Source organism: Apus apus, chromosome 3 (assembly GCF_020740795.1).
Source record: "Apus apus isolate bApuApu2 chromosome 3, bApuApu2.pri.cur, whole genome shotgun sequence".
NCBI classification, from domain to species: domain Eukaryota; kingdom Metazoa; phylum Chordata; class Aves; order Apodiformes; family Apodidae; genus Apus; species Apus apus.
Window position 1 is genome coordinate 97,592,763 of NC_067284.1, and position 26,431 is coordinate 97,619,193.

The 26,431-nt window shown below is 40.7% G+C and overlaps 2 protein-coding genes across 2 annotated transcripts; both read right to left on the reverse strand.

Annotated features, from left to right (window-relative positions):
• Positions 1-1,405: 1,405 nt before the first annotated feature.
• Positions 1,406-5,737, reverse strand: FBXO5 (F-box protein 5). Its single transcript, XM_051614742.1, has 4 exons — positions 5,016-5,737; positions 4,624-4,714; positions 3,194-3,355; positions 1,406-1,732 (listed from the first exon to the last, which is right to left on the reverse strand). The coding sequence occupies exons 1-4, from the start codon at positions 5,735-5,737 to the stop codon at positions 1,481-1,483; spliced, it is 1,227 nt and encodes a 408-aa protein (XP_051470702.1). The 3' UTR covers positions 1,406-1,480.
• A 3,836-nt stretch (positions 5,738-9,573) lies between these two features.
• Positions 9,574-24,983, reverse strand: MTRF1L (mitochondrial translation release factor 1 like). Its single transcript, XM_051615302.1, has 7 exons — positions 24,485-24,983; positions 21,668-21,747; positions 20,317-20,500; positions 13,843-14,006; positions 12,792-12,909; positions 10,939-11,075; positions 9,574-10,504 (listed from the first exon to the last, which is right to left on the reverse strand). Exons 1-7 carry the CDS (start codon positions 24,786-24,788, stop codon positions 10,289-10,291), a joined length of 1,203 nt encoding a protein of 400 aa, XP_051471262.1. The 5' UTR covers positions 24,789-24,983; the 3' UTR covers positions 9,574-10,288.
• Positions 24,984-26,431: the final 1,448 nt, after the last annotated feature.

Below are 26,431 nucleotides of genomic sequence, written 5' to 3' on the forward strand. Positions count from 1 at the left end.
CATAGGACGGGCTGTTAAAGTTGGTATTGTCTAATTATCAGAAAAAGGTATAATAGGATGGAGGAGTTCTATCTTTCATTCTCAGATCCTGAGCATATCGGTAAATGGACTTAGACAGACAAAAGATGTATTGAATGAAAGTTCTTGCTCTGACTCAGCTGCTTACTTTAAATCTCAGGTGTAGGACAGGAGATTAGGTTTAGCACATAAAAGCAGCATGCTGAAAGCTCCTGTTCAAGTGTTGCTACCACAAATGGAAAAGTCACCATGTAGTATACAAATGCTGTCCCAGTTTGAGGAGTAGGACAGGCAATGCTGCCTTCTGTTAACTACTAATGGGAAAAACACAACCCAGACATTTCTGCAAAATAATCAGTCCTTTTCTTAAAAATTCACCCTTCTTTGTAGTGGGATGAGACTTTACTAGTAGACAGTGAGTTAGTTGTGCAAGAGCAGCATAAATTCAGCCAACCAAAAATTTACCATTAAATGCATTGATTCATGAGTGGACTCAGCATATTTTACACAAAACCAGGAGATTTGCACTTTGTTGAATCAACATTTTAAACCATAAACTAGAAAACATGAAAACTGAGCACAAGAAGGAATTGTTTTAAGATAAATAGGAAGTCCATGTTTGCCAGCCAAGTTTTTGAGAATTGCAATTTATTTTCACATTTACAAGACAAACATGAATAATATTTAAAGAAATATTTATAAATATATACAAATTCTAAAAAAATGACATCTTTTTAGCAGTATAGCCAAGATACAGTACTTCTTTTTTTAAGCTGAAAAGGGTATCACCTCAGTTCAAGGAAAGCGTGCAGTGTCTGAATGAAGAAATGAAGGAAGAGCAACAATTTTAGATTTCCATGAGGTAAACTATAAAAGAAAATGGTATCATGAGCTTTCACATTTTAAAATTAAGGCAAAGCCTTGGAAAAAAACCCCATCAAAACAATAAAATCTAAATACCCTCATAATTTTATGTTAAAAGGGACTTCACCACCTCACTTGACATTCTCATTACAAATGCTTTTAAAAAGACTTTTGAACAAGAGTAAACATTTAAATTAAAAGACAGTTTATGCTTCCCCCTTCTGGCATTCACAAATTGCTAGGGTTACACATGGAAGGCTACTTGCCAGAACTTTTATTTTGTTCAAAATTATTCAGGGGTGCTTTGATGACTGGAAGACAACAGGCAGATTGTCAGGACAGTATTTAAAATGTTGTTAAAATTCATATCCAGAACTTTCTTTTAAATTAGTAAGGCTTACCAAATTAGTAAGACTTTATAAAATATATTTGTGATGATTCCTCAGAATATGAACCTGAATAAGTAGTAGAGAGGAACAATAAAGTTAACTTTTTAAACATAGAAAGCATTTTTTTGTTTGGTTTTCTGCTTGGGTAACTTCATATACTGAAAAAAAATGTTATGGAATATCTGACAATCTGTATTGGGATGGATGGATTACAGTCGCTGTAGATTCTGTTTGCTTTTCTTAGTCCCAGGAAGCGGCCCTAGCTTCAAGTTGCTTTTCACTGGTTTGCCACTCATACAGTTACTGGAGTTGTGATAGTTGCACATGCACTTAGTACAAAAGTCAAAGCCACAACTTTCACGATTGCATATTGCTCTTTCTAGAAAGGAGTCATATTTTGCAGGGAAGCCACAGCGATGGCAGACTTTAAGGCTTTCAGTGTTTTTTAAGGTCTTGGCAGCCTGTTGGAAAAAACATATAAAGAAAATAATGAGTGGGAGGTAAATACACATCCCTGATGTTCTCTTAAGTGTTACAAAAGATATTATAACTTCGTCTACTCTAGAGAGATAATTTACAAATTTAGCTTAATTCTGATTGTATCAAATTCTGATGGAGATTGAAGAGGAATAATTTGTCTATAACTGCAGGTACTTTAGACTAGAATAGAGATAACCAATTTAAAAATATTTGAGTTTTAAATTTTAAGGTCAAACAGACTAAATGCAAAGCAGTTAGAAAAAACAGAATCTTCCAAACCTCATCTAAGGACAGTGCTTAAGTGAACTTCAAAAAATTAGGAATGCCATTTAAATAATTAACATCTTTGAAAAGTGAGCAATGTGTTCAGAAATCTCAGCTGTGGGGCACTCTGCTTGAGACACCTAATGAAAATAATTCCTACTTCTCTTCAATTAATTTTTGACACATAACCAGATCATTTACCATTAGAAAATTGTAGACCTCTATAACACCTTATATAACTAAATTGTTAAAATCTAAATGTTTTTATAATCTATAAATATGCGTGTATAGACATGTATATGTTTATCAGGAAAAAAAATTAAAAGACTGCAACTTCAGTGTACAGTTGAACTTGCAGATTCCAAATATATTGGAGCAGCTTGATCACACTTTCCAGTGTGATTATATCTTCTCATTGCACCAATTTGCAGAATAAGACTTTAGAGTTTGAGTGCAACAACTTTTTCAAGTTAGAAATATTTAATGCTTATTAGCAATTACTTTCAATAAACTTTTTTACAAGTCTTATAAGACCCTTGCAATGTAGACCTGCACTTAAGTACAGAAAAACAAGCTTATGAAAAATAACAAGGTGAAGGGAAACTTAGGCTGTAGTAGTTGCTGACAACTCCAAACATGTGAAACATTACAACTATGTTGTTAAAAACCTATTTCAATGTCAAGACAACTAGCTGAAAAAGCATAGAATAGACAGGAGAGTTATTAATTTGTTTAATTTCTAAAAAAGAACTACTTAGTCTTTGATCTTAAAAAAAAAAAAAGCCCATAAGCATTGAAGAAAAATTGATAGTTTTTGTGGGATTGCTTGTGTGGATAGTGTGATCAATTATAAGCCCATAGAAACTAATAGTAAATATCTAAATATTTTCATGTCTGATCGAAGCCAAAATATAAGAAAAAAGAACAACATTAAGCCAAGGGTAAAAGATACCCCAGGGTCAGGGGGAAGTAAAACATCTCACTTTATCAATATTCTCCATTTACGTTTCTATGCTATTTTTAAATAGCCTCAAAGCAAAATCTGACAGCCATACTAATAAGAGTTGCAAGTACTTCAAATTGGAGGTACTACTTTCAGAAATATTCCTTACAAGCTGATGGCGTGCCAGATGTGTGTGCATGTGAGAAATTAAAGATAAATGGAAATCACCAGTTACCTCAGAAAACTCCATGAGCCTGCTGTGATTCTTAGATGATTTGGATCTGGTGCCTTTTTTACTTAAGTTTTTTGGTGGGATTGCTTTCTGAAGGGAAGCTAAAGCCACCCGGTAGAGACAATAATCCCTTGTTGCAGCATCTTCTGATTCCTTAGTGCCATTCTAATGAAGAGAAAAACAAGAAGAAAATTTGAGAAGAGACTTTTCCAATAGTGACTTTTTGTTTAATAGGAATCAACAACTCATTTTTCATCTGTCTTCCTGGCCAAATGTTTCACAGAGTGGTCAGAGTTGGAAGGGACCTCTGAAGATCATTTAAGTCCAACCTCCCTGATAGAGCAGGATCACCTGCTTTTATTATTTCCAGTAATAAAACATGATACCAAGGAGCATGTTATATTTACCTTATCTTTGTCAGTCACTACTGCTAAAAATGCACAGAACTGAACCCTAGCTCAGAACAAGAAAAACCAGTTGTCTATTATATAATGCAGCTTACTTCTATATGAACACATTATTACTTATTAGGCACAGAATGTAACCTAGTCACTGTAACATTTTAAAGTTCTAAGCAATATTTCTAATTCTCCATGGTGAACAGGGATGCTTTAACTGCTCTTTTTGAGAAATAAACATCTCCTACCAATTTTCTAAAAAGCATACGATAACAGAAAGTCAGACTTTTTGGGATTAATGTTCAGTGGTGTTCAACTGTTTCATCCCAACAGGCTAGCACCATATAATACTACACAAAATTCAAACTAGTTGAGTACCTTATTCTGTAGCAGATCCTAAGCCTTGTTCCATTGTCTCTTAAGGAAAAAACAAAAAAACACCCCAAGTGTTTTAAGAGTCCTGCCTGGGTAAAGTGCTATGACAATGTGGTTGGAACTTTATTTCATGGGACAAATAAGCATTAGGAGTACCTCATAATACAAAAGCTGTTTAGTTTTCTGTAGCCAGCACATCACATTCAGACTGTTGCCAGAAAGCATAAGCAGGGAATAGAACTGGAGTCGCAGTGTTTTCTCTTGGGCTCTCTCCCCTCTGGATCACTGAGGGTGCCAAAGTAAGCAAGCCTCTGCTGAGAGCCTTGGGGGTTTGCCCAGCAGGCAAGTGTTGGAACTGACCTTCTTCCTGCCTTCCTCTGTGACACAGGATATTTGGAAGCTCCTAAGAACATTTGTATCTCTCCTTGGGTAACCTTCTTAGTCTACCTTCCTTAGGCTCCAAGGACAGCCTATGTACTAGCTAGTGAAGCGACTGGCAATACTTGAGATGGGACATCCTAACAGGACAAACTAGGACACTCCAGTGACAATATTTAAATCTAAAAAACACTTCTGCAGTCTCTTACAAGCTGGGGAAGACCTGAAATAGAAATAAGTGATAGTTTAGGCTTGTAATAGCCAACAAGTATGGAAACTTACCAAAAGGTTTTTCACAGCTTTACTATACGTTTGGAAAATCCATTTATCTTCTTGTACAATCTTCAGCCATGTAGGGCTGACTTTGGCAAAACTGCAATGACAAAACAATTATATCAGTGATCTCCTAGGCAAGGGAATAACTCTTTATTTAACACTAGGCAAAACTATGTAATCTTTAACTTAGAAGATGGGATGTGTCTACAGTTGTAGTCTTATTTTGCCTTCTAAGGAAAATATATATTGTCCATATATACCATAGCTTACATAGACAGTTAATGTTTTAATATATGAATACATAATACTATCCATTGCCTTTGTCAATGCTACAAGCCCCATATCAAAAACACTAAGCCACCTGATTAGGTTGTTTACAATGAGATCAATATACTTACTTTATTAAATCCATCTCACCAAGATGCCTTAAGATGTTTGCTAATATATGCTTCAGGTTCTTTTGGAAAAGCTCTCCAATAATGTCAATTCTGTCTAGTCCCATTTTCTTTCCAATTAGGTTACAAAGTTCGACCTCTCCCCTGAAAACAATTCTGTCTATCGCAGCCCAAGACTTGAGATTTCTTCTACCACTTTTTTTCAAAGTTGAACAAATCATTTCTTCATAATGGATTACTGGCAACAAAGACTTCTTTGAAAACTGTGCTTGGTTTTGGTTCTTCATGAGACAATGCTTTGGTGTGCCACAGAGATTCCCAGCCAAAGGCGTACTATCCTCATGTTCTATTGTATCAGTGTATTGATTACTTAACATAGAGGAATAACCACTGTCCTCATTAGATTTACTGTTTTCCAGTGCCTCCTTTTCATAACTATCTTCATCAAGTCTCTCAGTTACTTGCTTGTTTTCTTTGTTATGTACAGGTTGTCCTTCATCTTCAAGATCTAGATTTCTGGTGGCCACATGGTACGAGTCACTAAGGAGCACTTTCTGATGCTCTTCAGCACAGCTTTTAGAAAGGCCTTCTTCATAATTCAAAGGGCAGGATTCTTCCAGTCTTGTTTTCTCCACAGTAGACTTCAATGGTGCATACCCAGCACAGAGACATGTACAATCAAAATTACCTTTCATCTTGAAAGAGTGGTTTATGTTTGATTTCATTGTTTTGCTTATATCCTGCAAAAAACATGGACAGTATTACAACACAACATAAACGACATCACATTCTTTTTCTTACTCCTTCCTTCTACATAAGGAATTTTTAGCTTTTATCTAAGTAACCCTCTAGTGTCTAAAAGACAAGTAACTAGTGGAATTAAGGATTTGATCCTATGGGAGATATTCTGAAAAATAGACCTTTATGCTGCATATAACTGAGACGAGAAAACTGACTGGCAGATTTACTTTGTCACCATTCCACGAGTATAGATTACTTTTGGACACACCAGTGACTCCAAATGCAATGATATACCCAGGACAGTTGCGGTTCCTGCTAGGGACACCAATGGCAGAGGGACCATGAGTGACAGCAGGCCCGTGCAGGAGTAAAGCCAGGCCAGAACAGCCTAAACTTTGCATCTAAGGCCGGAGGCAATGCTGCTGATGCCGCCAGGTATCTGGCATTTTTAAAAGGGGAGGAGGCTGGCTGGCACAGGAAAAGCGGGAGAGCTCGCATGCATGCGCAAATCACAATGGAAATCAGCGACCCTCAAACAATGATCAAAGTGAAATATGACTTACTTCCAACCATCATTTAAAGAGGGGGGAGGTCGATAGGTATTATAGGGAAACCGAGCTTTTCTTGCCCCGTTTCTTTCCCCTCCCGCCCCGAAGTGTGGTGCTATCGATATTAACGATCGGGGGGGGGATGGGCGCAGGCTGAAGGGCAGAAGGAAGCCATCTCCAAGTCTTAAATCCAAGGGGAAAATAATTTTCAAAATGCTTTACAATCCGTATAAAAAACCAAAAACTAGCTCCTCCATTTAAGCAGATACTCTAAGAAATGTAAGCACTTCCACTAATTTTGGAAAAAGTATTAGAAAAATATTTTTCCTTAACGTTTCCGAGAAAAATCCCTTCTTCTTACTCACGTTTAGTGGAAGAAAGGCGCAAATACTGTTATGGCTTTGTACAGTGAGAGTGAATCGGGGGGGGATGCAAACCCTCGCTAAGCCTCCTTCTCCCCTTCCCCCCATGGCTTGCAGAGCGAGCTGAGGAGAGGAGCTTTTGGGCTAAAACCCGGCAGAACTAGGACAAGTTCCCCTCCGCCCTGCGTTTGGGGGCTCCACGGCGGGCCCCGAGCCCCGGACGGAGCGGGCTCCACCGCGGACCCCGCGGCGCTGACAGGCTGCTCCCGCCCAGAGCTCAAGATGGCCCGGGTGGGCGGCAGGTAGACCTGATCCTGGCCTTGCTGTGCCCCGCTGCCCCCGGGAACAGCACCCTGCACCTCCAGGGGTCTCCGCGTTCCCCCGCCGTGGAGGATTCTCCCTAAAATGGTGGTGGCGGGGCAGGCAGGGGTGGGCCGGGAGATACCCCCTCCGGCGGCGTGGCTCCGCAGGCGGGAGACAGCGCGGCGCGGCGACTCCCCCCACCCCCCTCTGCCCGCCGGCGGGATCCGCGCTCCCAACCCCGGCTCGGGCCCGGCCCCGCCAGTGCGGGGCAGGCAGCGGGGGGCACCTCACACGCGGCTCGGCGGCGGGACCGGGGCTCTCCACGACCACCCCAAGCGCCACCGTTCCAACCCATCCCACCCAGTCCCGTCCCGTCCCGCCGGCGAGATAACTGCAGAGTGAATCTGGGGAGGGCGGTACAGCCGGGCAGTCGTTGGGCATCCCTGCCTCCGGTTCGCCCGCCAGCCGCCCCTCTCGCGGCGCCACCAGCACCGCCCGCGCCCTCAGTCCCGCCACCACGTACGCCGGCAGCCCCCGCCATCCCAGCCACCGAGCCCTCGCCGCGGCGCCCCGCCACCCGGAACGGTCCCGGCTACGGAACCCCACCGCTGAGCCCAGCTGCCCCGCGCCAGCCCTGCGCCGGAGCCCGCGCTCACCTACCAGGCTGCGCCGCCGCGGACCGCAGGCAGTGCGTGCGCGGCCGTCTTTGCCGGGTATTTTAAACTTTGAATTTGGTATCCAAAACCGCGCCGGCCAATCGGGAGGCGGGCAGAAAGGCGGGGGCCAATCCGGGGCGCCGGGGGCGGGGCCTGCCCGGCTCACATTTTCCCTCCTCAGCCGGCACGGAGCGAGCCCAGTGGCGGGGAGGCGGCGCGCGCGCGCGCTCCGCGCGGGGCGGGACCTCCCCGGCCGGGGGCCACCCTGCCCGCCCCTGCCCCCGCCGGGGCTCGCGGCCTCGGGGGGTGGGGAGGACCCCCCCCCGCACACACACACACCACACCAGACAGTACCAGCGCTCACTATAGTGCCCACCTACGGCTGCGTTTGTTCTCCGTACCGTCCTTGCACACTCTCAGTGCGCAAAGCTCCGCTACCGGGGAAGGCTGGGGAAGCGTGGCGGTGCATCTCACATCTGGGCTCCTCCCCATGGAAGCGCTGCATTTATTTTAAAATACATTCGCTAGTAGCTGGCAGAGTGAGGCGGGGTGCTGGCGGGAGCTGAGCAGGGTGGACACCCCTGCAGGATTCCCATCGCTACCGGAAACAACCTTCCTGCAGCTCGGGAAGGCTGCGGTTGCAGGGAGACAACAGACCTTGCATTGAAATGGAGAAAGAAAGGGTCTTCAAATCTTTATGGGACAAAGCTTGCCACGACAGGCCCAGGAGGTACCACGCAGGGTAGTGAAATCCACCCAGTACAACATTGGTGCCAGTTTTGGGGTACCTCTGTCAGCCTCCTGCTAGGACCACCTTTTATGTGGCTCTTCTCACTGGTGGGAGGATGGCCACTTGCAAGGCAGTGAAGCACCTAATCTGCACTCAGGAGACAGACAAGAGTTGGACAGGATCTGGACAGCCAGGACACCAGCTGGCTCAGGGAAGGTCTAGGGTGATAAAGACCTTTGCATTCTTATGTTTCATGCAGAAGTCCAATAGTTAGACCTGGCTAACAGCCCTTATTGGTCTGGAGAAATATGGTGCTGAAGTTAGAGAGAATTAATCTCTCTTTCCATCAATTGGTGTAAGATAGTTTGGCTTAAAGTGAAGTCAGGAAGCACTGCTTTCCATTTACAGCACCAATCTGGTAGGAAAAAACCCCTCAGCCCTAGTTTCTGCTCCAATCAATACCTAATTATTTTATGCACAAAATGCATCAATGTTTATTTCTACTTATGTGCCAGTTGGAAATCGTAAATCCGCTAGTAAACCCACACCTAGGTCTCACAACAGGAAATCCATGCCTCACCTTATGTAGGAGGCCCTGAATGCATCTTAAAATAATGTATGCATCTTTAATGAAAAGATCTGGAACTCTATCACAGTAACTATGCAGTTAATTCCTAGAAAACAAAGCTAATAAAGGCACTAAATGATTCAGTGTGGTTTTTTGCCATACATTGGTTCAAACTGCAGTCTTAAATGTAATACCAGAAGATAAACTGATAATAATGAGTTGATTTTTACACAGGAAGGATGTTTAAACAATTCATTCCCGTAAACTAGCTGTAGCAAACTTATTTTGTTCCTATTCTAATTTATTACACTAATTTTCATTAGAAGTCTCAAAGCAAACACCCCTATATTAATGGTAACAATCTTTCCTTAGGTTCCATTTTCTTATTTAGTGGTATTTACATTTCAAATACATTCTGTGTATGTAGACACACATGCATAGGTACAAGGCATGATGGGATAACGTGGCCTGGAAGCTGCAGGTTTTGTATTGCTGTATGTATTTGGGATTGTAAAATGCAGTCTAAAAGGTTAAATCTTGCTTTATCCACAGAGCTGAACGTGTACACATAGATCAGTAGATTAGAAAGGCAAAAGTTTTGCTGTTAAATAAATGGACAAAACCAATAAGATGCCATTCATACTATGTAACCTTTAGAAATCAATGAACTGGGGAGTCAATTAAAAACATACAGGAGAAGCTGAACTAAAGGCTGATGGAGACTGAAATAACAGGCAAACCATATTGTAATGATTCTTTTCAGTTTTTACTCAAGAACAGAAGCATTATTTTCAAAAACAACTCATATAACTTGTCACTTAGCTTCCACAGCTTTTTTTTTTTGAACAAGGGATATTCCTAAACAGGTATTTTTGTGTTTATTAATAAGGGCTAGAAAACATGGAGATACGCTTTGACTCCTTCTCCCATGCTACATCTAAATGATTTAAAAAAATGCAGATTAGTAGTGAGATAATTTATTTATCGCTTTCTTCCAGTCACTCAAAAGACTTTTTATTTTTCTCTCCATTAAATTATTTTACACTGTACTGAAGTTTAAGCTACTATATAAATAAAAACTGGAACAAGAAATAGCTCATTTTTTAATGCGTACCTTTTGAGACAGGTGTATCAGTATCTTCTAAGTGGAGAAAGTTTAAAAGCTGCAGTTACTTCTGGCCCACTCAAAACTGCTTTTTAAGTGGACTGCTGTAGCAATAATGTCTCATATAAAGGTAACAAAGTGAGTAAACAAATTGTGCTTTTCACAATCTGAAAAGCAGTTTACATTTCTGGGTAGTGCTCTAGAAAACTCCTTTGCTGACACATATCTGCATCTGTTTGTAATGGGCTGACAAAAAACAATGTTCAGGATAGATTTTTTTTTTCATTTTCTGAAATAATTTCCATTAAAGATTCATAATCAGCATATTCTCTCAAAGTTTGTATCATTTCATCTAGCATTTCTTCTCCAAGCATGAAACACTCAATATGATGCACTGATCTGCTTATCCTGTGGTCAGTAATCCGGTCCTGTGGGAAGTTGTATGTTCTGATCTTCTCTGATCTTCCTTTAGTCCCAATCTACCAAACAAGAAGAATGAGTTTATCATCACTGTCTTTTTATAAAAAACATGCAATATTAAGCATTTAAGGCAAAAGCTTTTTCTTCCATGTTTATCCAAAATCTGTTATTGTTATCTAGTACTTAGAACAGTTCAGTAGTTGCAGCAATTGTTCTCAAACACGTAAAAGAACTATTTTACTGTACATTTTTCTAATACTATTGTTTCTTCATGCTGTAATCCAGTTTGTTTTACTAGATCACTAGAATCAACATAGTACTGAAATTTAAATCTGGCTAATATACAATTTATTGCTGGAGTAGAATGGAAATTTTTTGCCTTGCTGGGCTCATGTTCCTCTACATTTCTATTTACTATTTTGCAGTTCAACACAGAAGTTACCTCAAGAACATACACTTGCACAAAATTTTATCTTTACTAAGAGAAACTTACTTGAATCTTTCGAACACTGTTTCTCTTTTTGGTTTCTTCTTCCAGTTTGGCATTGTATATTTTAGCATATAGCATTTGCATAGCCTTCTCTTTGTTTCTAATTTGAGATCTTTCTTGCTGACATTCAGACACGATCCCTGACAAAAATATAATGACATTTAAGACTTAACAGTAAGAAATACTATCTAGAAATTGCAAAACCTTTTTAATTTTTACTATGTGACAATAAGCTGATTCTTTCTTCAATACAGAACTTTGACTGGGAATGTAAAAGTCTAGGCTTATTAAAGTCTAAAGATACATTTTGGGAGAAAAGTGCTGGCTGAATTGAACAGGTGCTTTAAACCATGAGACAATAAATTTAATTTCATATGTTGGACAACAGGTAGACAACGAAATGAAAGATAAATGATGTGATCTGGCTTACAGAAGACTCCTTTAAAAAATATCCATAACTTCTGGCCACAGTTCCAGGAAATCCAGGAGTTAAGGAGCAGTAGAATGCATGAGAGTGAGTGCATACAGAATGTGATCAGAGTATACAAAAGTGGGCACTATTTTGCTAAAAAAAAAAAAAAAAAAAGTGTGTTTTCTCCCCCCAAAACATAGATTTCAAGTTAAGATGGTAAGTGAACAATCAAAGAATGGAGTAGGGAGACAAAATACAGGAAGAAGGCAGCACAAGCTAAGTTGTTATTTCATCTGATTTTAAGTAACTCTAGTAAGATTACAGTATCCTTTTATAAGATTACAGAGTATTACTCCATGAAAGAGTTGTTTACAAACAACGTTTTGGGTCCCAGAGAAGCTTTATAAACAGAGTTAGGTTGAGAGAAATAGAAAAAGTAACAGGACAATAAATTGTAAAGGAAAAGAGATCAAAAGAACAAAGCTGGGAAACGTGAAACAGGAAAAAGTCAAGAGGAATAAGAAACCCTATAAACCATCTCTAGTGCATAACTACAAAAAATAAATGTTGATTACAAGCACCAATAACGGCCTTCAGCAAAAACTAAGATTATTTGTTTATTTTAGTTTGTTGGGCATTTTTCCAAACATGCCAACAGCCAAACATTTTTTTGAATCTGGAGTACATTTTTGTCACCATACCTTGAACAGAATTCTACCCTCTCCACTGTTCACCTTCGGCTTTAATGAGATGATGCAACAACTGTAGAATGGATTAATGTCTTCAATAAATATGAAGAATTTAATGGCAAAAATATGTATACGTGAAGATAGAGCACTTGGGATTACTACGAGGCTGTAAGGCCTGACTAGTATTTGTGGCAGTGAAGAGGGATAGTTAAAAAGCAATGGAAGTCAAGGTGGCGGCTTGGGATTGCTCAAAGGAAGTAAAAAGCTCAGGAATGGCAATAAAAAAAGATATGATAGCTAAAATCAGGGAGCATTTGAGGGTGTATCTTATCCCACCAGAGCTTCCCAACCTGAGCCCTGAGAATGGGCCTCCTAATTATGTCTGTAATCTTTGGGGAAGGAGCCAGCAGACAAATGGAAGTTGGTGATCTCTTTTTTGGAGACTAGTCAAGAAAAGGTAAATAATCAGATTTTAACCTACTCTGTTTTTCAGTTTATTTTTCATTAGTTGAAACCTTAAATATAATTTCTTTCTAAAAACTGGTGTGGATGTTTTGGTTTACCTAGTGAAGCCAGCAGTCTTCACAAATCAGGGTGGAGACAAGACACTGCCTTTCACTATAAACACACGTGAAAATTTAATGCAAACTCTGCTCTGCTGTTGCTCAGGTTTAAAAATAAAACCATTGTTTCAAATGAAATTATGGCAGCAGTTGTGTAACATAGATCTTGTACTAAGGAAAAAAATGAAGCACCTGTTGGAACATGAACAATTCGTACAGCACTGTCTGTGGTATTGACATGCTGGCCTCCAGCTCCACTGGCTCGCTTTGTTTCTATCCGAAGATCTTTTGGATTAATTTGCAGCCTCGTCTGTTATGGCAGAGGAAAAAAAAAAATAAGGAAAAAAAAAATAAGAACACATTTACCTTGTTTCTTTCTAGACAGATGTCACATATGTATAACTGGTGTACTTTACAAGGCACATTCCGGCAAGAATAAACTTTTTAAAGTTTATGAGAAGTAGCTCACATCCACTTATAAAAATATTAACAAATCTTTGTAGCCAGACTGAAATGTGACATGGTGGAAGCTGGGAAATCAGACAAATAGTAGTTTAAGGCACAACCTAGTATTAATCTTCCCCCTTTTCTGAAAGCTCTGCTCCCTCTTACAGCAGAGTTAACCAATATTTGAACTTGACCAGATGTTCTCAGATAAAATGGAACATGTTCCCTTTACTGGTTCTGAAGCAGGGCAATGGTCTCTGGGAGGAAGTCGCAAGAAAATTTCGGTAGAGAATAGGAAGCAGTAACATCTTTGACAAATCAAAGATGAAAAGAAAGCTTTAATTCTTAGCCAGTTATTTTTAAACAAGCAAATATTGTGGCAAATTATGACCCATACATTTTGGAAGGGGAAAGTGAGGAAACTACAAAAATGGGAAAGTGGGAGTGCTAACAGAAATCTCTATGAGCTCCCTGAAACTAGTTCAGTCTGTTGTTACTTTGTAAAAAAACTTAAAGTTTTCCACAAAACATACAAGGCATGGTTACAGTGAATTTTCCAGCTATAGTAAACTGCCAGTGACTTTCTTGAGATTAGGATTAGAAGGAAATCCAGAAATTCTTTATTTCAGTCCCTTAGACAAAAATAAAAAATAACAAACAAACAAGACTTAAAACTAAAATAAAAAATAATTAAGATAAAATAACAGGAAAGGCAGTAAACACTTGGGTATCAACAATATGGCAAGTAAAAGCATTGCTGATGGCAAAGTCTGTTATACTAGAAGATAAGGATTACCTCAGTCGGTTGGGGTAATATGGCAACAGTCATTGTGCTGGTGTGAATGCGTCCTTGTTTTTCTGTCTTTGGCACCCTCTGAACACGATGCACTCCTCCTTCAAATTTCATGTACTTGTAAGCCTCGAGACCTGCTATACTGGCAACTGCATGTCTTAGGCCACCTTAAATACAGAAGAAAAACAGTTGTAAATCTGTAAGAAAAACTGTTGGCACTATGCTGCTATATTTCCAACAGTGTATTCAAACATCAGTATAATTTGTTTCTTAAAATTACAAATTTACCATTTAAGTACTTGGGGAGAATTATACTGAAAATGCAAGAGAACTCTCAAAAACAAAGCCAGACATACATACTCACTGTCTCAAGAAGAGAACTGTCAAATTCTTTTTTATGGAGTCCAAATTGGTTTTTTTTAAATATATAAAAAGATTATCTATGAACCATGTGCACAGATGTACACATACAATTATAAACCATGGTAAAACTCTTAACACTGGTAGTATGCATAAATATCAAATTCTGAAAGCCATCTTTGGAAACTACATAAATTTTTTAATTGTTTGTTCAGTACATAATAATAATTCAATGGGAAAAACTACAACTCTAACTAAAGGATAAGCATTATTCATATTCCCTATCTGTTCTCCTCTATGCATCCTACCTGTTTCTTGTCTTTGGTCTTTCGGTTAATTTTCATCTTTTGCTCCCTTGGAGTGAGCAGAACTCCAATTCCTGCCCCTCCTACAATCTGACAAAACACTTGATAGCAATGTGCTAAAAACTAGCTCTGCACAGCTTGGAGCTTGGAATACAATCACAATCATGGTTTCATGACATAAATAGTTTATTGCAGTATTTCTTTATGGCATTCTTGGTCGTTCTTGCTTGCTAGTGTGCAAACCTTTCAGCAGTCTGAAGGATCAGGGAACTGATGGCACTATAAATTAGTGTAATTTTTCACCTGTTTTGGTTTTTAATCCAGCTCAGTTCCCAGATCCCATTCTCAGCACAGGAGATGGTTTGTCAAGGGTATGATTTAAAAAGGAGTTAAGCAACCTTGAAAGGGCATTGCTTTTGAAGTCTTGCAACATGAAACTATAGCTGAGGAACAGACAAAGCACATACTTCTCAGAAATACTTTTTTAGGCCATCTCTAGACTAAGCAAATCAACCATAGCAACAAGATAGCAGCTTTTAAAAAAATAAAAATGAAGACAATGTTGAATCTGAAAATGCCCTGTATAGCAGAAGAAAATAATCAGCCAGAACACAAGCCACATTTTTGACCTCCACAGAGAAAGTTTGCAAATGTTTTTATTCTGCAGAAATTTAACATTCCTTCATAACTTTACTAAAACATATTTCCTTTTGCAGTCGCATTCGTGGAAAATAGCTTGAACTGCCTCCTTCCTCTTTCATCTGGCTTTGTCCTTCTGACTTATAAAATTTTGCACCTACTAGTACAAATCCGTACTTTGATTCAAATGTTCTATTCAACATACCTAAATCTTCACTGCTTTAATGTATAGCCATTATCGAATACCAATTATGTAAGATAAATCTGTCATGGTTAGAATAAATCTGACCATAAAGCATGTAGTTTAACAAGTAAGAATATCTGTCAAAATCTTCAAATTAGATCAGTAAGTTTCATTTTAACGGGTACTGTGAAATCATCCTACTGCTATGCAAACAATAGTCAAATGAACACAAGATTTCTTTACTCTAAAATAATCTTATATAACTAAAATAATTAAAGCAGTTGAGTAATAAAACTTGCTTACTCCTTTACTTATAAAAGCAAGTACAAAAAAGTCATAAGCAGCAACCTCTGCACATAAGGAAGATGCTAGGATACATCAGCAGTAAAAATAATGTGAATGTCCACAAGGCTATGGCCCTACTGACAAGTATTAATTATGTGATAAGCAGTTCACTGCAACAGCTAATGTTCTGTCTTCTCTCCCTCACTTTTCCTGGCATTAATATATACACACCATGAGCACAGTCTGTCTGTTTGAGCTGCAGCCACATCTGTGACGCATTCAGGAGAGCTTAAGTTTGTAGTTACAACAGTGTGCCTGTGCCATCATAGTGGTTTACACAAGATGACCACGAAACTGGTTCTAAAGACAGGTATTTAGGTCATACTGCTCCAAAACAACTACTACCAACACAGGTTTAATTTGAAATGCAGCCAAATCCAATGAAATTTCAACAAACCCTTTCACCTAGCAGACATGTCATAGGCCTGTCAAATATCTTTAGCTCTTACTAACCATATACGTGCCCCTTTCCATTAAGATGTCCTTCTCCATCCTCAAAACTGACATACACAGAACACAAGTGCGAGTCTGCAATCATATTTATGTAACATCTTATACCCAGGTTGAGACAAGTCCCACATCTGTGTCTCTGTCTGCCACTACAGGGCAAGAGGCAATGGATAAATAAAGACACATGGTTTTGTGGTTTAATGTGCATGCTAAATCTTGAATGTACTATTTTTACACAGTGACATTACTTGGGATAGGTCAATAAAGTCAGTTAAGAACCAACTGAAACCAATTTTTAATTACAGCTTTGTTTAGTATCCACCTTCTTCACATTTACTCACACGCAAATTTCAGCCAAATTCTGGAACTCTCTGAAATGAGGGAGTTTGACATTTTTATGTCAGACCTTGCTTTTGCTCATTCAATCCATAAAAATGGGACACAACAGCCTACCACCACCAGCAAGCATTCTTAACTCCACTCTCACTCAGCACTGCGCAGAGACTTTGAACCCGAGGGTTCAACCATGCCTTTCAGTGGCACTGCCATCCCTAGTGCCACTACCTCCCACTATCTCCAGCTCCTCACTTTTGATAGTGTGTGGTCATGCAAGTCAGGTCAGAAAATACACTGCAAGAAGCTCACAAAGGCTAGAACTGCCTTTATTTTTCTCTAAATTTACATCCTACCTTCCTAAATATTCCTCTTATTGGACAAGAGGATTTTAAAATAAATATGTATCTATCAAAAAAGTAGCAGCTTCAAAGAGAAAATATGGCTAGATACACACTAGGTTAATGTACTACTTCAATTTCCCACTTAAGGTGTTAAAGGGAATGCCCCTGAGGGTGTGGACTCCTTTTCCGAAGTCTGAGCTCTCACCAAATGGGTAGTCATGTACAACTCCCTTCTCTTGCCAGAACATAGGGCTGGCAGCTGGCTGGAAGATAAGACAACCCTTGTTTAAGCTGAGGGTCAAACTGTGCTCTGAAGGTGACATCATATGTTACTGTTGGGATTCACCCACCTAAGTCTTACCACAATTGAAAGGGCAGCTCTCCTCTCTCCTTGGTATATGAAATAAAAAAGATCCAGATCCTTTCCCCATATTGTTTACACTCATCTAATCTACACCACTTTTATTCAATTTAGTTAAAAACAAACAAAAAAGTTAATGGATTTCTGTAAGCTTTGGAGGCTGAACTGGCTCAGCTCCTGGCAATGTGTTTGCCTAATCATAAATGGGGATAATAAACATGACTTTCCTCTTTCAGCAACCAGCTGCACTGTAACACTAAGCTTCTTCTCATCCCTACCTTCACTTGAACTGTGCAAACAAGTTATTTGACAAATGCCTCTTGACCATAAAAAAAGTTTATTATTAAGAACAAATTAAGATAATAGACAATACTGAATTCAAGCCTCACAAAATTAAAACATGTAAATTCAGTGAATCAACAGCAGCCCCTCTAGGAGACTGTGATACTGTGAAAACCTGAGTTCATGTTCATCAACCTGAAATAAGTCTCCTGCTAAGAACTGGAAAAAAAGTTATTGTTTGAGCATGCTACCAAAAAAATGCTTTTCAAACAAAGTCCTAGTAGAGATTTTAAGAACTCAGATGTGTAAGTGAAGTCCATAATAAATGATGTGACAGATGAAGATACGGGCATCCCTTTTTTGAGGTATGAATTCAGGAAAAAAATCAAACCTGTACCTAGATTTTCAAGTTCCTGGTTTGTGATGTCCATTCCTCCTTATAGTCCAACTTTTGAACTGTCTTTTAATCTCTCAATATGTAACAGTGAATCAAAAAGGTACTTATGCTAGCAGGGTCTAAGACACCAAAAGATCCTCATTAGAAGGGTAAAGTAGCTCAATGATACGAGAAGCTCAATTAGAAGAGTTGCAGATACTTATTTTTGTTAATTTCTAAACAGCTGAAGCTAAAAATGCTCAAGATATCTGAAAATGTCATTGAGTGCAAAATACGGCATATCTAAACAGAAGGAGCATTAGAAGATAGCAGCCTCCCAGTACCTGAAGGGGACCTACACAAAACCTGGAGAGGGACTTTTTACAAAGACATGTAGAGATAGGATGAGGGGTAATGGCTTCAAGCTGAAAGAGGGCAGAGGTAGGTTAGATATTAGGAATAAACTCTTTCCTGTGAGGGTGGTGAGACAGGGAAACAGGTTGTCCCAGGAAGTCGTGGATGCCACATCCCTGGAAGTATTTAAGGCCAAGCTGGATGGAGCTTTGAGCAACCTGGTCTAGTGGGAAGTGTCCCTGCCCATGGCAGTGTGATTGATCTTTAAGGTCCCTTCCAAGCCAAACCATTCTATGATTCTAAGATGATTCATATTTTTCAAAGCTTGATAAAAATATCTGCAATTATATTGTTGACTGAAAAAGATTAGTTTTTCCTGATAGATTTAATATCTTAACATCCTAGTTTTTCCATTTGCCCTTCAAATATCTGCTAAAAAATTAAAACCAACTCCAAACAAAAAAACAAACAAAAAAAAAACCCCAAACCCACAAACTGATCAAAGCACGAACACAGGTGAAGTTTCAGAACCAATCTGAGCTAGGAGCAGGAAACTGCACAAGTGCCCATCTACTGATCCATACCCTCTATAACACATAAACTACCTTCACAGCAAAATCTGTAGGTAAGCAAAGTGTGCTAGCTTTGCTGACAATACACCTGCAGATCTGCTGACACAGACAAACTTAGCAAATCTATCCTGCTGAGAACTATGGCTAGCAATCTGTCAGTCAAAATCCAAAATCCCTGCCACTGCTTGGGCATGTCTCCACGTTTTGGACTGCAGTTTCCCAGGTGGTTTAAACTGACTGAACCTGTCAGTCCTGGAAGGAGGTTCTGTTTTTCTCACTGCCACCACTAGTAGCCACACACTTCAGCCTCCACAGCCTCTGTGAGCATTTTCTCCTCTTCTTTGCTGGATCACCTGAAAACTAAGGGGGGAAGGCTGGTTTTGTACCGTTTTTCAGTTGGATTACCTTGGTGAGGACACTCTGTGAAGACACATAATCACAACTGCCAATGCAAAGAAGTTGACAGCAGCCTGTTCTTTGTGAAACAACTGTACACTCTATCTGGGTTAAGGCAAAATCCGCTAACGTGTGCCACTGCCTCAGTTTGTTGTGTAAACCTACCAAACCCCGTATTTGCAAAGACACAATGTTCCAAGAGAAGCAGGGAACCAACTTCACAGCTCATCATCACCAGAAGATCTAGTTTTTCCACCTCCTTGCATTCAGCCCCACATTGCTGCTCATCTTACGCTAGCTCTATAGCTCATGAGAACAGACTGAACATATTAACTAGGCAAAACCCAATCTTAGCTGTAAAAAAAAAAAAAGTATTTGCCAGTTTAAGTGAAAGGACAGCAAAACAGATTTTTTTTTTTTTAAAGGTAGGACTGTTTGGACAGGCAGAGGCAATCAGGAAGAGGGGATAAAGAAGAAACATCTCCTTTTACTGGCATCAATGTGTTAAACTCATTACTTGTGAAATTTTAGTTGAAGACTTGAATAAATAATTAGATCTCTCATTTCTCCTCTCAAAGTCTCAACAATCCCCTTGCTTTGCTCATCCATTAGCTGTTACAGATAAGCTATATCCAAACATCCAATTTCGTTATATAAATCTCCAAATGACATTATTACAGATAATTTCAAGATGTTTTACATTTCAAAAATAGTTTTAAGTTTTCTCTGCAAAGGAGTCCATAATAATAAACAGATTTTCAACCTGCCACCAAACTGATCTATCAATACTAGAAAAAGTAACAAGTTATAACAGCATATCCAAACAAAAAATATATATTATCTGTATTTATAAAAAAAAAAATGTTAACACAACATATCTGCATCATTTTCTGAATTTTCTTCCCCCAAGCACTTAGTTTCATTTCTACTTTTTGTAAGTACTGAAAAGTTTTAATTTTCAGCAATTTAATATTTTAACAGTACTTCTGAAATGGAATTTCATTCTCAAATACAGAAGCTGAAGAAAACTGTACTCAGACAGCTGAACAATCTTCTGCTTCTAAAATTAAGTTAGTGCAAATTAGCTTCCTGTAGTCAGGAAATTCAAGTGTCATCTGAATGAGTGTTTCAACTTACATTAAGAAGTTACAAAGATTAAGTATTTTCATTACTGACCTATTTCACTGGGAAAGTATTCTAATATTTCAAATTTCCACTTTTTATAGGCAGCATATCGTTGATACATTTCAAATATTTCCGAGGTGAACAGCATGGCTTCCTGCCCTCCAACTCCAGCAGTTACTTCCATGACAAGATCACTCTCGTCTGTTTCTTCTGAAGGAATCAAGAGCAACACTATCTGCGAATACAAAAACACTCTCTGACACTGCTACCCACAACGGAGATAGAATAAAATGCCAGACAAGTCTGTCACCAGTCTCGGCTGCGCTCTCCTGCACTAACTCCTTGGCTGCCCAGGGGAAAAAGGCTTCTCAGGCCTCTGGCAGGGACGCAGTAGCAGTCAGGAAGAGGTGGGGGTGGGGATGCTGCATTGCAGGAAGGCTCCCTGTGTCTGTTCACACTCATAGGAGTGACACAGGTCTCTCTCAAGACCTACAAAGCTTCATAGAAGTTTTCACCTACCAGGAGCACCAAGGCATTTGGACAACACAGGATATGTGCCAGTTCTTGCACAACAACTGAGCAAATCCCTTTCCATCAAATACCCTTTTAACCTGGTCTTAACTGTAGAGCTAAGAAGGTATGGATGTTCAGGAGGATAGTCCAACAACACAGCTGTATTAATAATTTATTATTTTAAAAGGGAGAGCCAGCCTTTCATCAGTCTGTAGAAGAAAGGTATACCAGAACCAAAACCAGTATCACAGTTTTCCAAGCTGGATCAAAACTCTGGATGATCTGGAAATGCTTGTCAATCATCTTCCTATGCTAGCATTAGGTGATGTTTCTTGTCACAGATTTCCCATCCTTCTTCTGGCAAAATCACAAGTACTTTATATTTATAAAGTGACTGTTGTATTGTTGTTGAAGGAATAGAGAACAGTGACACCACCAGCTTTTACAAAACCAGTAACATTAAGAATATGTAACAATCTGTTATGCAAAGATATTTTTATGTTACAGAACACAGATACTATGTAGAACCTATGCTTACATAGGTTACATAGTATTAAACTATTTTTCTCAAAACTACTAGTGTGTGTAACACTATACAAGTTTTATGTTTCCAATAGATAGAAAGCTGGACATCCACAAAGGCATCCCTAGACAACTATAGCACCTACTTATAAAGATGTATTGATTCAGACAATTTCAGATACAAGTAGGAAATCACAGGCTCTCTATACCATCTGCATTTTTCATTTCCCTTAGACAACAGACACTAGTTGAGGAATATAACTGGCAGGAAGGGAGAGAAGAAAAGTTTATCATATTCATCTTATTTTGGTGAGAAGACAACTTGGCTTTGTTAATTTAAGAACGGTAAGGAAATAGAGGATCTAACCTGGTGTTTCAGCTCAGCTATCTCTTCTTCACAGGAGGTGATCTCCCTTTCTGCAAGCTTCTGCAGATCTCCACTCTCATCTGGAATAATTGAAATTAATTGGAATAATTGCCACACTCAGAAAACCTTCTGAAAAATAACCACGTGAAAAACTTACTCTGAAAAAAAACCAACCAGACAAACAAACCAACAAACCCCAACAATACCCCCACCCCACCACACAGAAGTCCGCCAGCACACAACACCTGTCAGAAAATGAGATTCATAATATGATCTGTAACAAAGATATAAAGTGCATACAAAGAGTATTTTCTGATATTCAGGTATGAAACATGAGAAAATCTGAAATATAAAAAATTCCACTTAAACATTAATTAAAACCAAACAAACAAACAAAAAAACCCAGTCCCCCAACCCCAATGCCAACAATTGCTGTGCTGGTGCTTGAACAGTGGCACAGGCTGCTCAGATAGGTTGTGGAGCCTCCATCTCTGTAGATACTCAAACACCAGCTGGACACAACCCTGAGTGACCTGCTGTGGGTGACCCTGCTTGAGAAGGGAGTTGAGATGGATAATAGCCAGAGGTCCCTTCCCACCTCAGTCATTCTGTGATTCTAAGAAATTACTTTCTGTATTTCAATGTGACAGGAGCATCAGGGACTTGAAGTGTCACAGAAAGTGACACTTCATTACAAGGACTATTGCCCCTACCATTGTATGCAAAAAATTTGAGAATAGTAGTAGTAATGTCAAGTATTTTACCTCTGTCAATTTATTCCAGAACAGCTGAAAAACTTCTAACATATCACTAAAAAAAAAAAAAAAGTAAAGAAGAATTCTTGCATAACAACAGGAAGATGCAATGTTGAAGTGTCACTTGATCAATACTAATGCTTTACAATTAGGATTTGTTTTTCTCTACTATAGTTTTGGTACGTCAAAATGTTTTTTGTTGGGTTTTTTGTGTGGTTTTTTTGGTCAATATCAAACTTCACACACACCCCTCCAATTTTATTTTTTTTAAAATCAACATCTTAAGCAGCCTCTGACTTGCACTGAATCAGCTCACTTGCCCAGAAGAAAAAATATTACCCCTGAAAGGGAGAAACTAGTACTCACAATGAAAAAGGCAAAACTGGGGCAGGCACAGGGACACAGAACAGCACAGTCAGCAGCAAGAGAAGATGCTTGACTTTTTTTTTTTTTTCTTCTGTGTACAGCAAGATTTTAAATGTGTTCAGCTGAGACAGAATGTACACTCTTACAATAAAGCTACATCTTTTCAGTATTGCTACTGCATTTAGTCATTAGCATAGTTTGAATTTAAACTTTTTGACTTTAGGCTCTGGCTTTAATATCAGTGAATTACACACACTCCCCCAGTCGCTACTGTAAGAAGGAAATTACAAAGATAAAAATGCATGAATTCGTTTAAACAACAAGCATGCTTTACCTCCAGCTGGCTAAGAGCATGCATGGTTGACTACCTGACTGTTATTCTTTAAATATGCAAACTTGATCATCTCCAACTATCTACATTACTTTAAAGTAACTACTGATCGATCAAGGGCTAGTCGTTAAGGCCAGCTGAAGGAAGGGTAAGAATTAAGGAATTCTGAAGCCATTAGAGTCAAACCAGCTATTGATAATGCAATTAAGAAATAATATAACAATTAATAGCACTTTCATACTTTAAAATGCAAATATAATACAGGCCCTAAAAATAAGTTTAAAATAATATATACAAATATTTTAGAGGATGAACTAGAGAAGTGCTCAGAGTTACTAAGGCCTTCTGATCACTTCATGCTTTGCTTAAGTTCTAAGCCTGGTTTTGACGACACTGTCTTCTTCAACAGGTTCCAAAATAAAAAATAAAAATGTTCCATTTCATGTAGGTAGCTTGGGTCAATGACTAGTTTATTCAAAGGAGCCACTTCCCCCTTTTCAGACTGAGGTAGAAGAGAATGAATAAGGGGAAAAAACTGCTTTTAGATGGTGTCTGCCATCTCCATTAGGCAGAATAACTGACTACTATTAACATTTTTGATCAATCAGGATTTAGCAAAGTAGTAAGTATTACAAGATCTAGGGTACATTTCACAATCTAGTGAATGTTTACTGACCTTAAAGCACTCCTTTTCTGCATTTTGGTTTCTAACAGCTGTCAAAATGAAGTTTGAGTCAATGTGAAAAATATTCACTATTTGGAAACACAAGGAGTGTGCACCAACAAACACAACACAGAGCGAAATCGTGGTGTGGAGGCAGCACAGACAGATGCTCAGGTCTGTGGCTGTTAAAATGGATGCGTGCAGCCAGGCCGGGCTGTCCTGACAGCAGGAAAAAAATCCACCCCCAAAAAAAAAACCAAACCAAAACACGTTTCCTAGCCCTGATTGAGTATCTTTAGTCTATATGAAGCAGGTGCTATCACAGTGCTCTTCCTCCAAGTACCAGCGGCTCCCACCCCTCAGCTCCCAGGCCGGCGTACGAGCCTTCCCCACCCACCCTTGCAGACACCCACTATACCCCCACCTCTGCCCGGGAGGTGCGTTTCCCTCGGGCGCGGGGGTGCAGGAGGCATGTCCCGGCCGCCCCTCACCAGCGGGCTACTCGCTATTCCCCCTTCCCGCCTTTCCCAGCCCCCCCGCCCCCGGCGCGCACCGGGGCGCGCCCCGCCAGCAGCCTCACAGGTGCGCGACGCCACGTGGCCGCCTGCGCCCGCCCCCTGGGGGCGCTTCCCCAATCACGTCGCCGTATGCAAATCACCGCCCCGCCCCGCCGCGCCGCTGGGGCCGCGCCCGCTCCGCACCTTGCCGCGCCAGCTCCCGCGTATCGCGCAGCTCCTGCTCCTTCTCGCGTAGCCGACGGATCCGCGCCGCCAGCTCTGGCCCCGCCCCGGCCCCGCTCTGCGTCCGCGCCTCCAGCAGGCGACGTAAGGAGGGGGCGGTGAACAGCTCCTCCAAGCTGGGCCGAGCGCTCAGCCCGCGGAGCGGCTGCTGCGGGCAGGGCCCCGCCGCGCTGCCCGCGACCGCTGCTGCTCGGAGGCTCCGAGGGGGCATCGCGGGGGCCCGGCAGCCTTGCGCCGCGCGGAGAGCTCGCGAAAGCAGCCGCATGCCCGTCTCGGGCGGCAGCTCGGGCGCCCTTTCTCCGCCAGTCCTGCCCCTGCCGGAGACACCCGAACGCGCTCGCTTCCTCACTTCCGGGTTTCCGGAAGCTGCCGAAGAGCCTCGCCGCCAGTTTCGGGCGCGGTCGGAAATTATCGGGGCTCCGTTGGCGGAAACAGACGAAGCGTTTCGGCTCCCTTCAGTTCGCAGGGCTGTGGCCGGAGGGGGGCGCGCTGTGATTGGCTGGCGCCGGCAGGGCGGGCGCGGGGGCGGGGCCTGGCCGGGGCGGCTGCGGGTGGTGGGGGCTGATCCCCACACGGGCCGGACGCTTGGGTTTGTGGTGGTGTGGGGTTTTGTATTCGTTCTGACAGAAAAAAAGAGCCCCAAACCTTTCGGAATTCTCCAGGCCACAGGTTCAAAGCAGGGCTCCTGGGTGGGAGGAGGGCGCGGGGGCTGGTGCCGAGGCGGCCCCTGGGGCGGGGCGGTGTCCCCTGGCACGGGTGGCCCAGGCTGCTGGTGCGGGAGCGGACGTGGGAAGTCTCGGTCGGGGGGTTGGTTGTTGGACACTCGGGTTACTTACTCCGGCAGGTCTTCAGAAGAAATGTTCAGAATTGCAGTACCCTGAGGAGCAGCAGGTGGGCACAGGGCCTTGTGGAAGGACACCCCCACTGCAAAAGCGAGTGCAAAACGAAGCATTTGGAAGAAAATAAATGCATTGTCAGAAGAAGAAGAAAGGGCATTTACGTCAGAGATGAGTGGTGAGACAGAAAGGCTACCTGTGCGCACAGTTCGGGTCTGACTACGGTGTCTTACGTCAAAGTTATAAACTGTAAGGCAGTGGAGACAAATCATTTAGCAGATGTGATGGTTATTGTGGGATGATCTTGACAAATCCCTTCTGGTATGCAGGCAGGGTGGCATAGTAATCTCGTTTTAGATAACATCATTAATGAGATTCTTGGCTGAACTCAAAAGAGTTTGAATAATAATTTATTATAAAAATGTGCAACTATCCATAAAACTTTATTAGTATTTTATATTACAATCATTGGATGAGTCAAAGTTAGCTCTTTGCTCTTCTTCTTTCTCATGTTTTATACAGAACTAGGTAATCATACTTTACAACTAAATTACACCGGTGGAATAACAGTAAGTTCCATATTGTACATTAGTGAATTATTATTTTCATGAGTATAACATCAAAAGCAAGAGTAGTGCTGGCACCTAAGTAGTTTTGATAGTCAGAAATTAAAACTTGCAAGTTTGGTTTCACTGTGGAAGTCCAAAGGCAATGCACACAACATAAGAATTTGTTATTTGCAATATTAAACATTAAAATGAATGGTTGGATAAAAACGTTTTCCTATGATTGTAAATGCACCCATTTAAATAAAGTTTATTGGCAAAATACACAGTATCAATAATTTATAAGTAAAATCAAACTCTTAAGAGCTTTCTGGAGAATGTAGAGTCCATGTGGCTAGTCTGGTGCTGATGAACAGCCTAGGCTGTCGCTTAAGAAATCTTACCCGCTGAAAGCTTCCCTTGCACACCCTGCTGCTGCCCATGAAGATCCCCGAAGCCTTCTTTCAGAAAGGTAAAGGAAAAATGACCAAATTTATTCATTTAATAACCCAGATATGTTGATGTTC

Excerpts from the sequence above, each read along its gene's own strand:
- FBXO5 (XM_051614742.1), bottom strand. The coding sequence starts at position 5,737 with ATGAAATCAAACATAAACCACTCTTTCAAGATGAAAGGTAATTTTGAT. Across the intron at positions 3,356-4,623 it reads AAGCTGTGAAAAACCTTTTG|AATGGCACTAAGGAATCAGA; the intron begins GTAAGTTTCCAT and ends TCTCTTCATTAG. Across the intron at positions 1,733-3,193 it reads GGCTCATGGAGTTTTCTGAG|GCTGCCAAGACCTTAAAAAA; the intron begins GTAACTGGTGAT and ends TTTTTCCAACAG.
- MTRF1L (XM_051615302.1), bottom strand. The coding sequence starts at position 24,788 with ATGCGGCTGCTTTCGCGAGCTCTCCGCGCGGCGCAAGGCTGCCGGGCC. Across the intron at positions 21,748-24,484 it reads GCGGGAGCTGGCGCGGCAAG|ATGAGAGTGGAGATCTGCAG; the intron begins GTGCGGAGCGGG and ends CAATTATTCCAG. Across the intron at positions 12,910-13,842 it reads TATTACCCCAACCGACTGAG|ACGAGGCTGCAAATTAATCC; the intron begins GTAATCCTTATC and ends CTGCCATAACAG.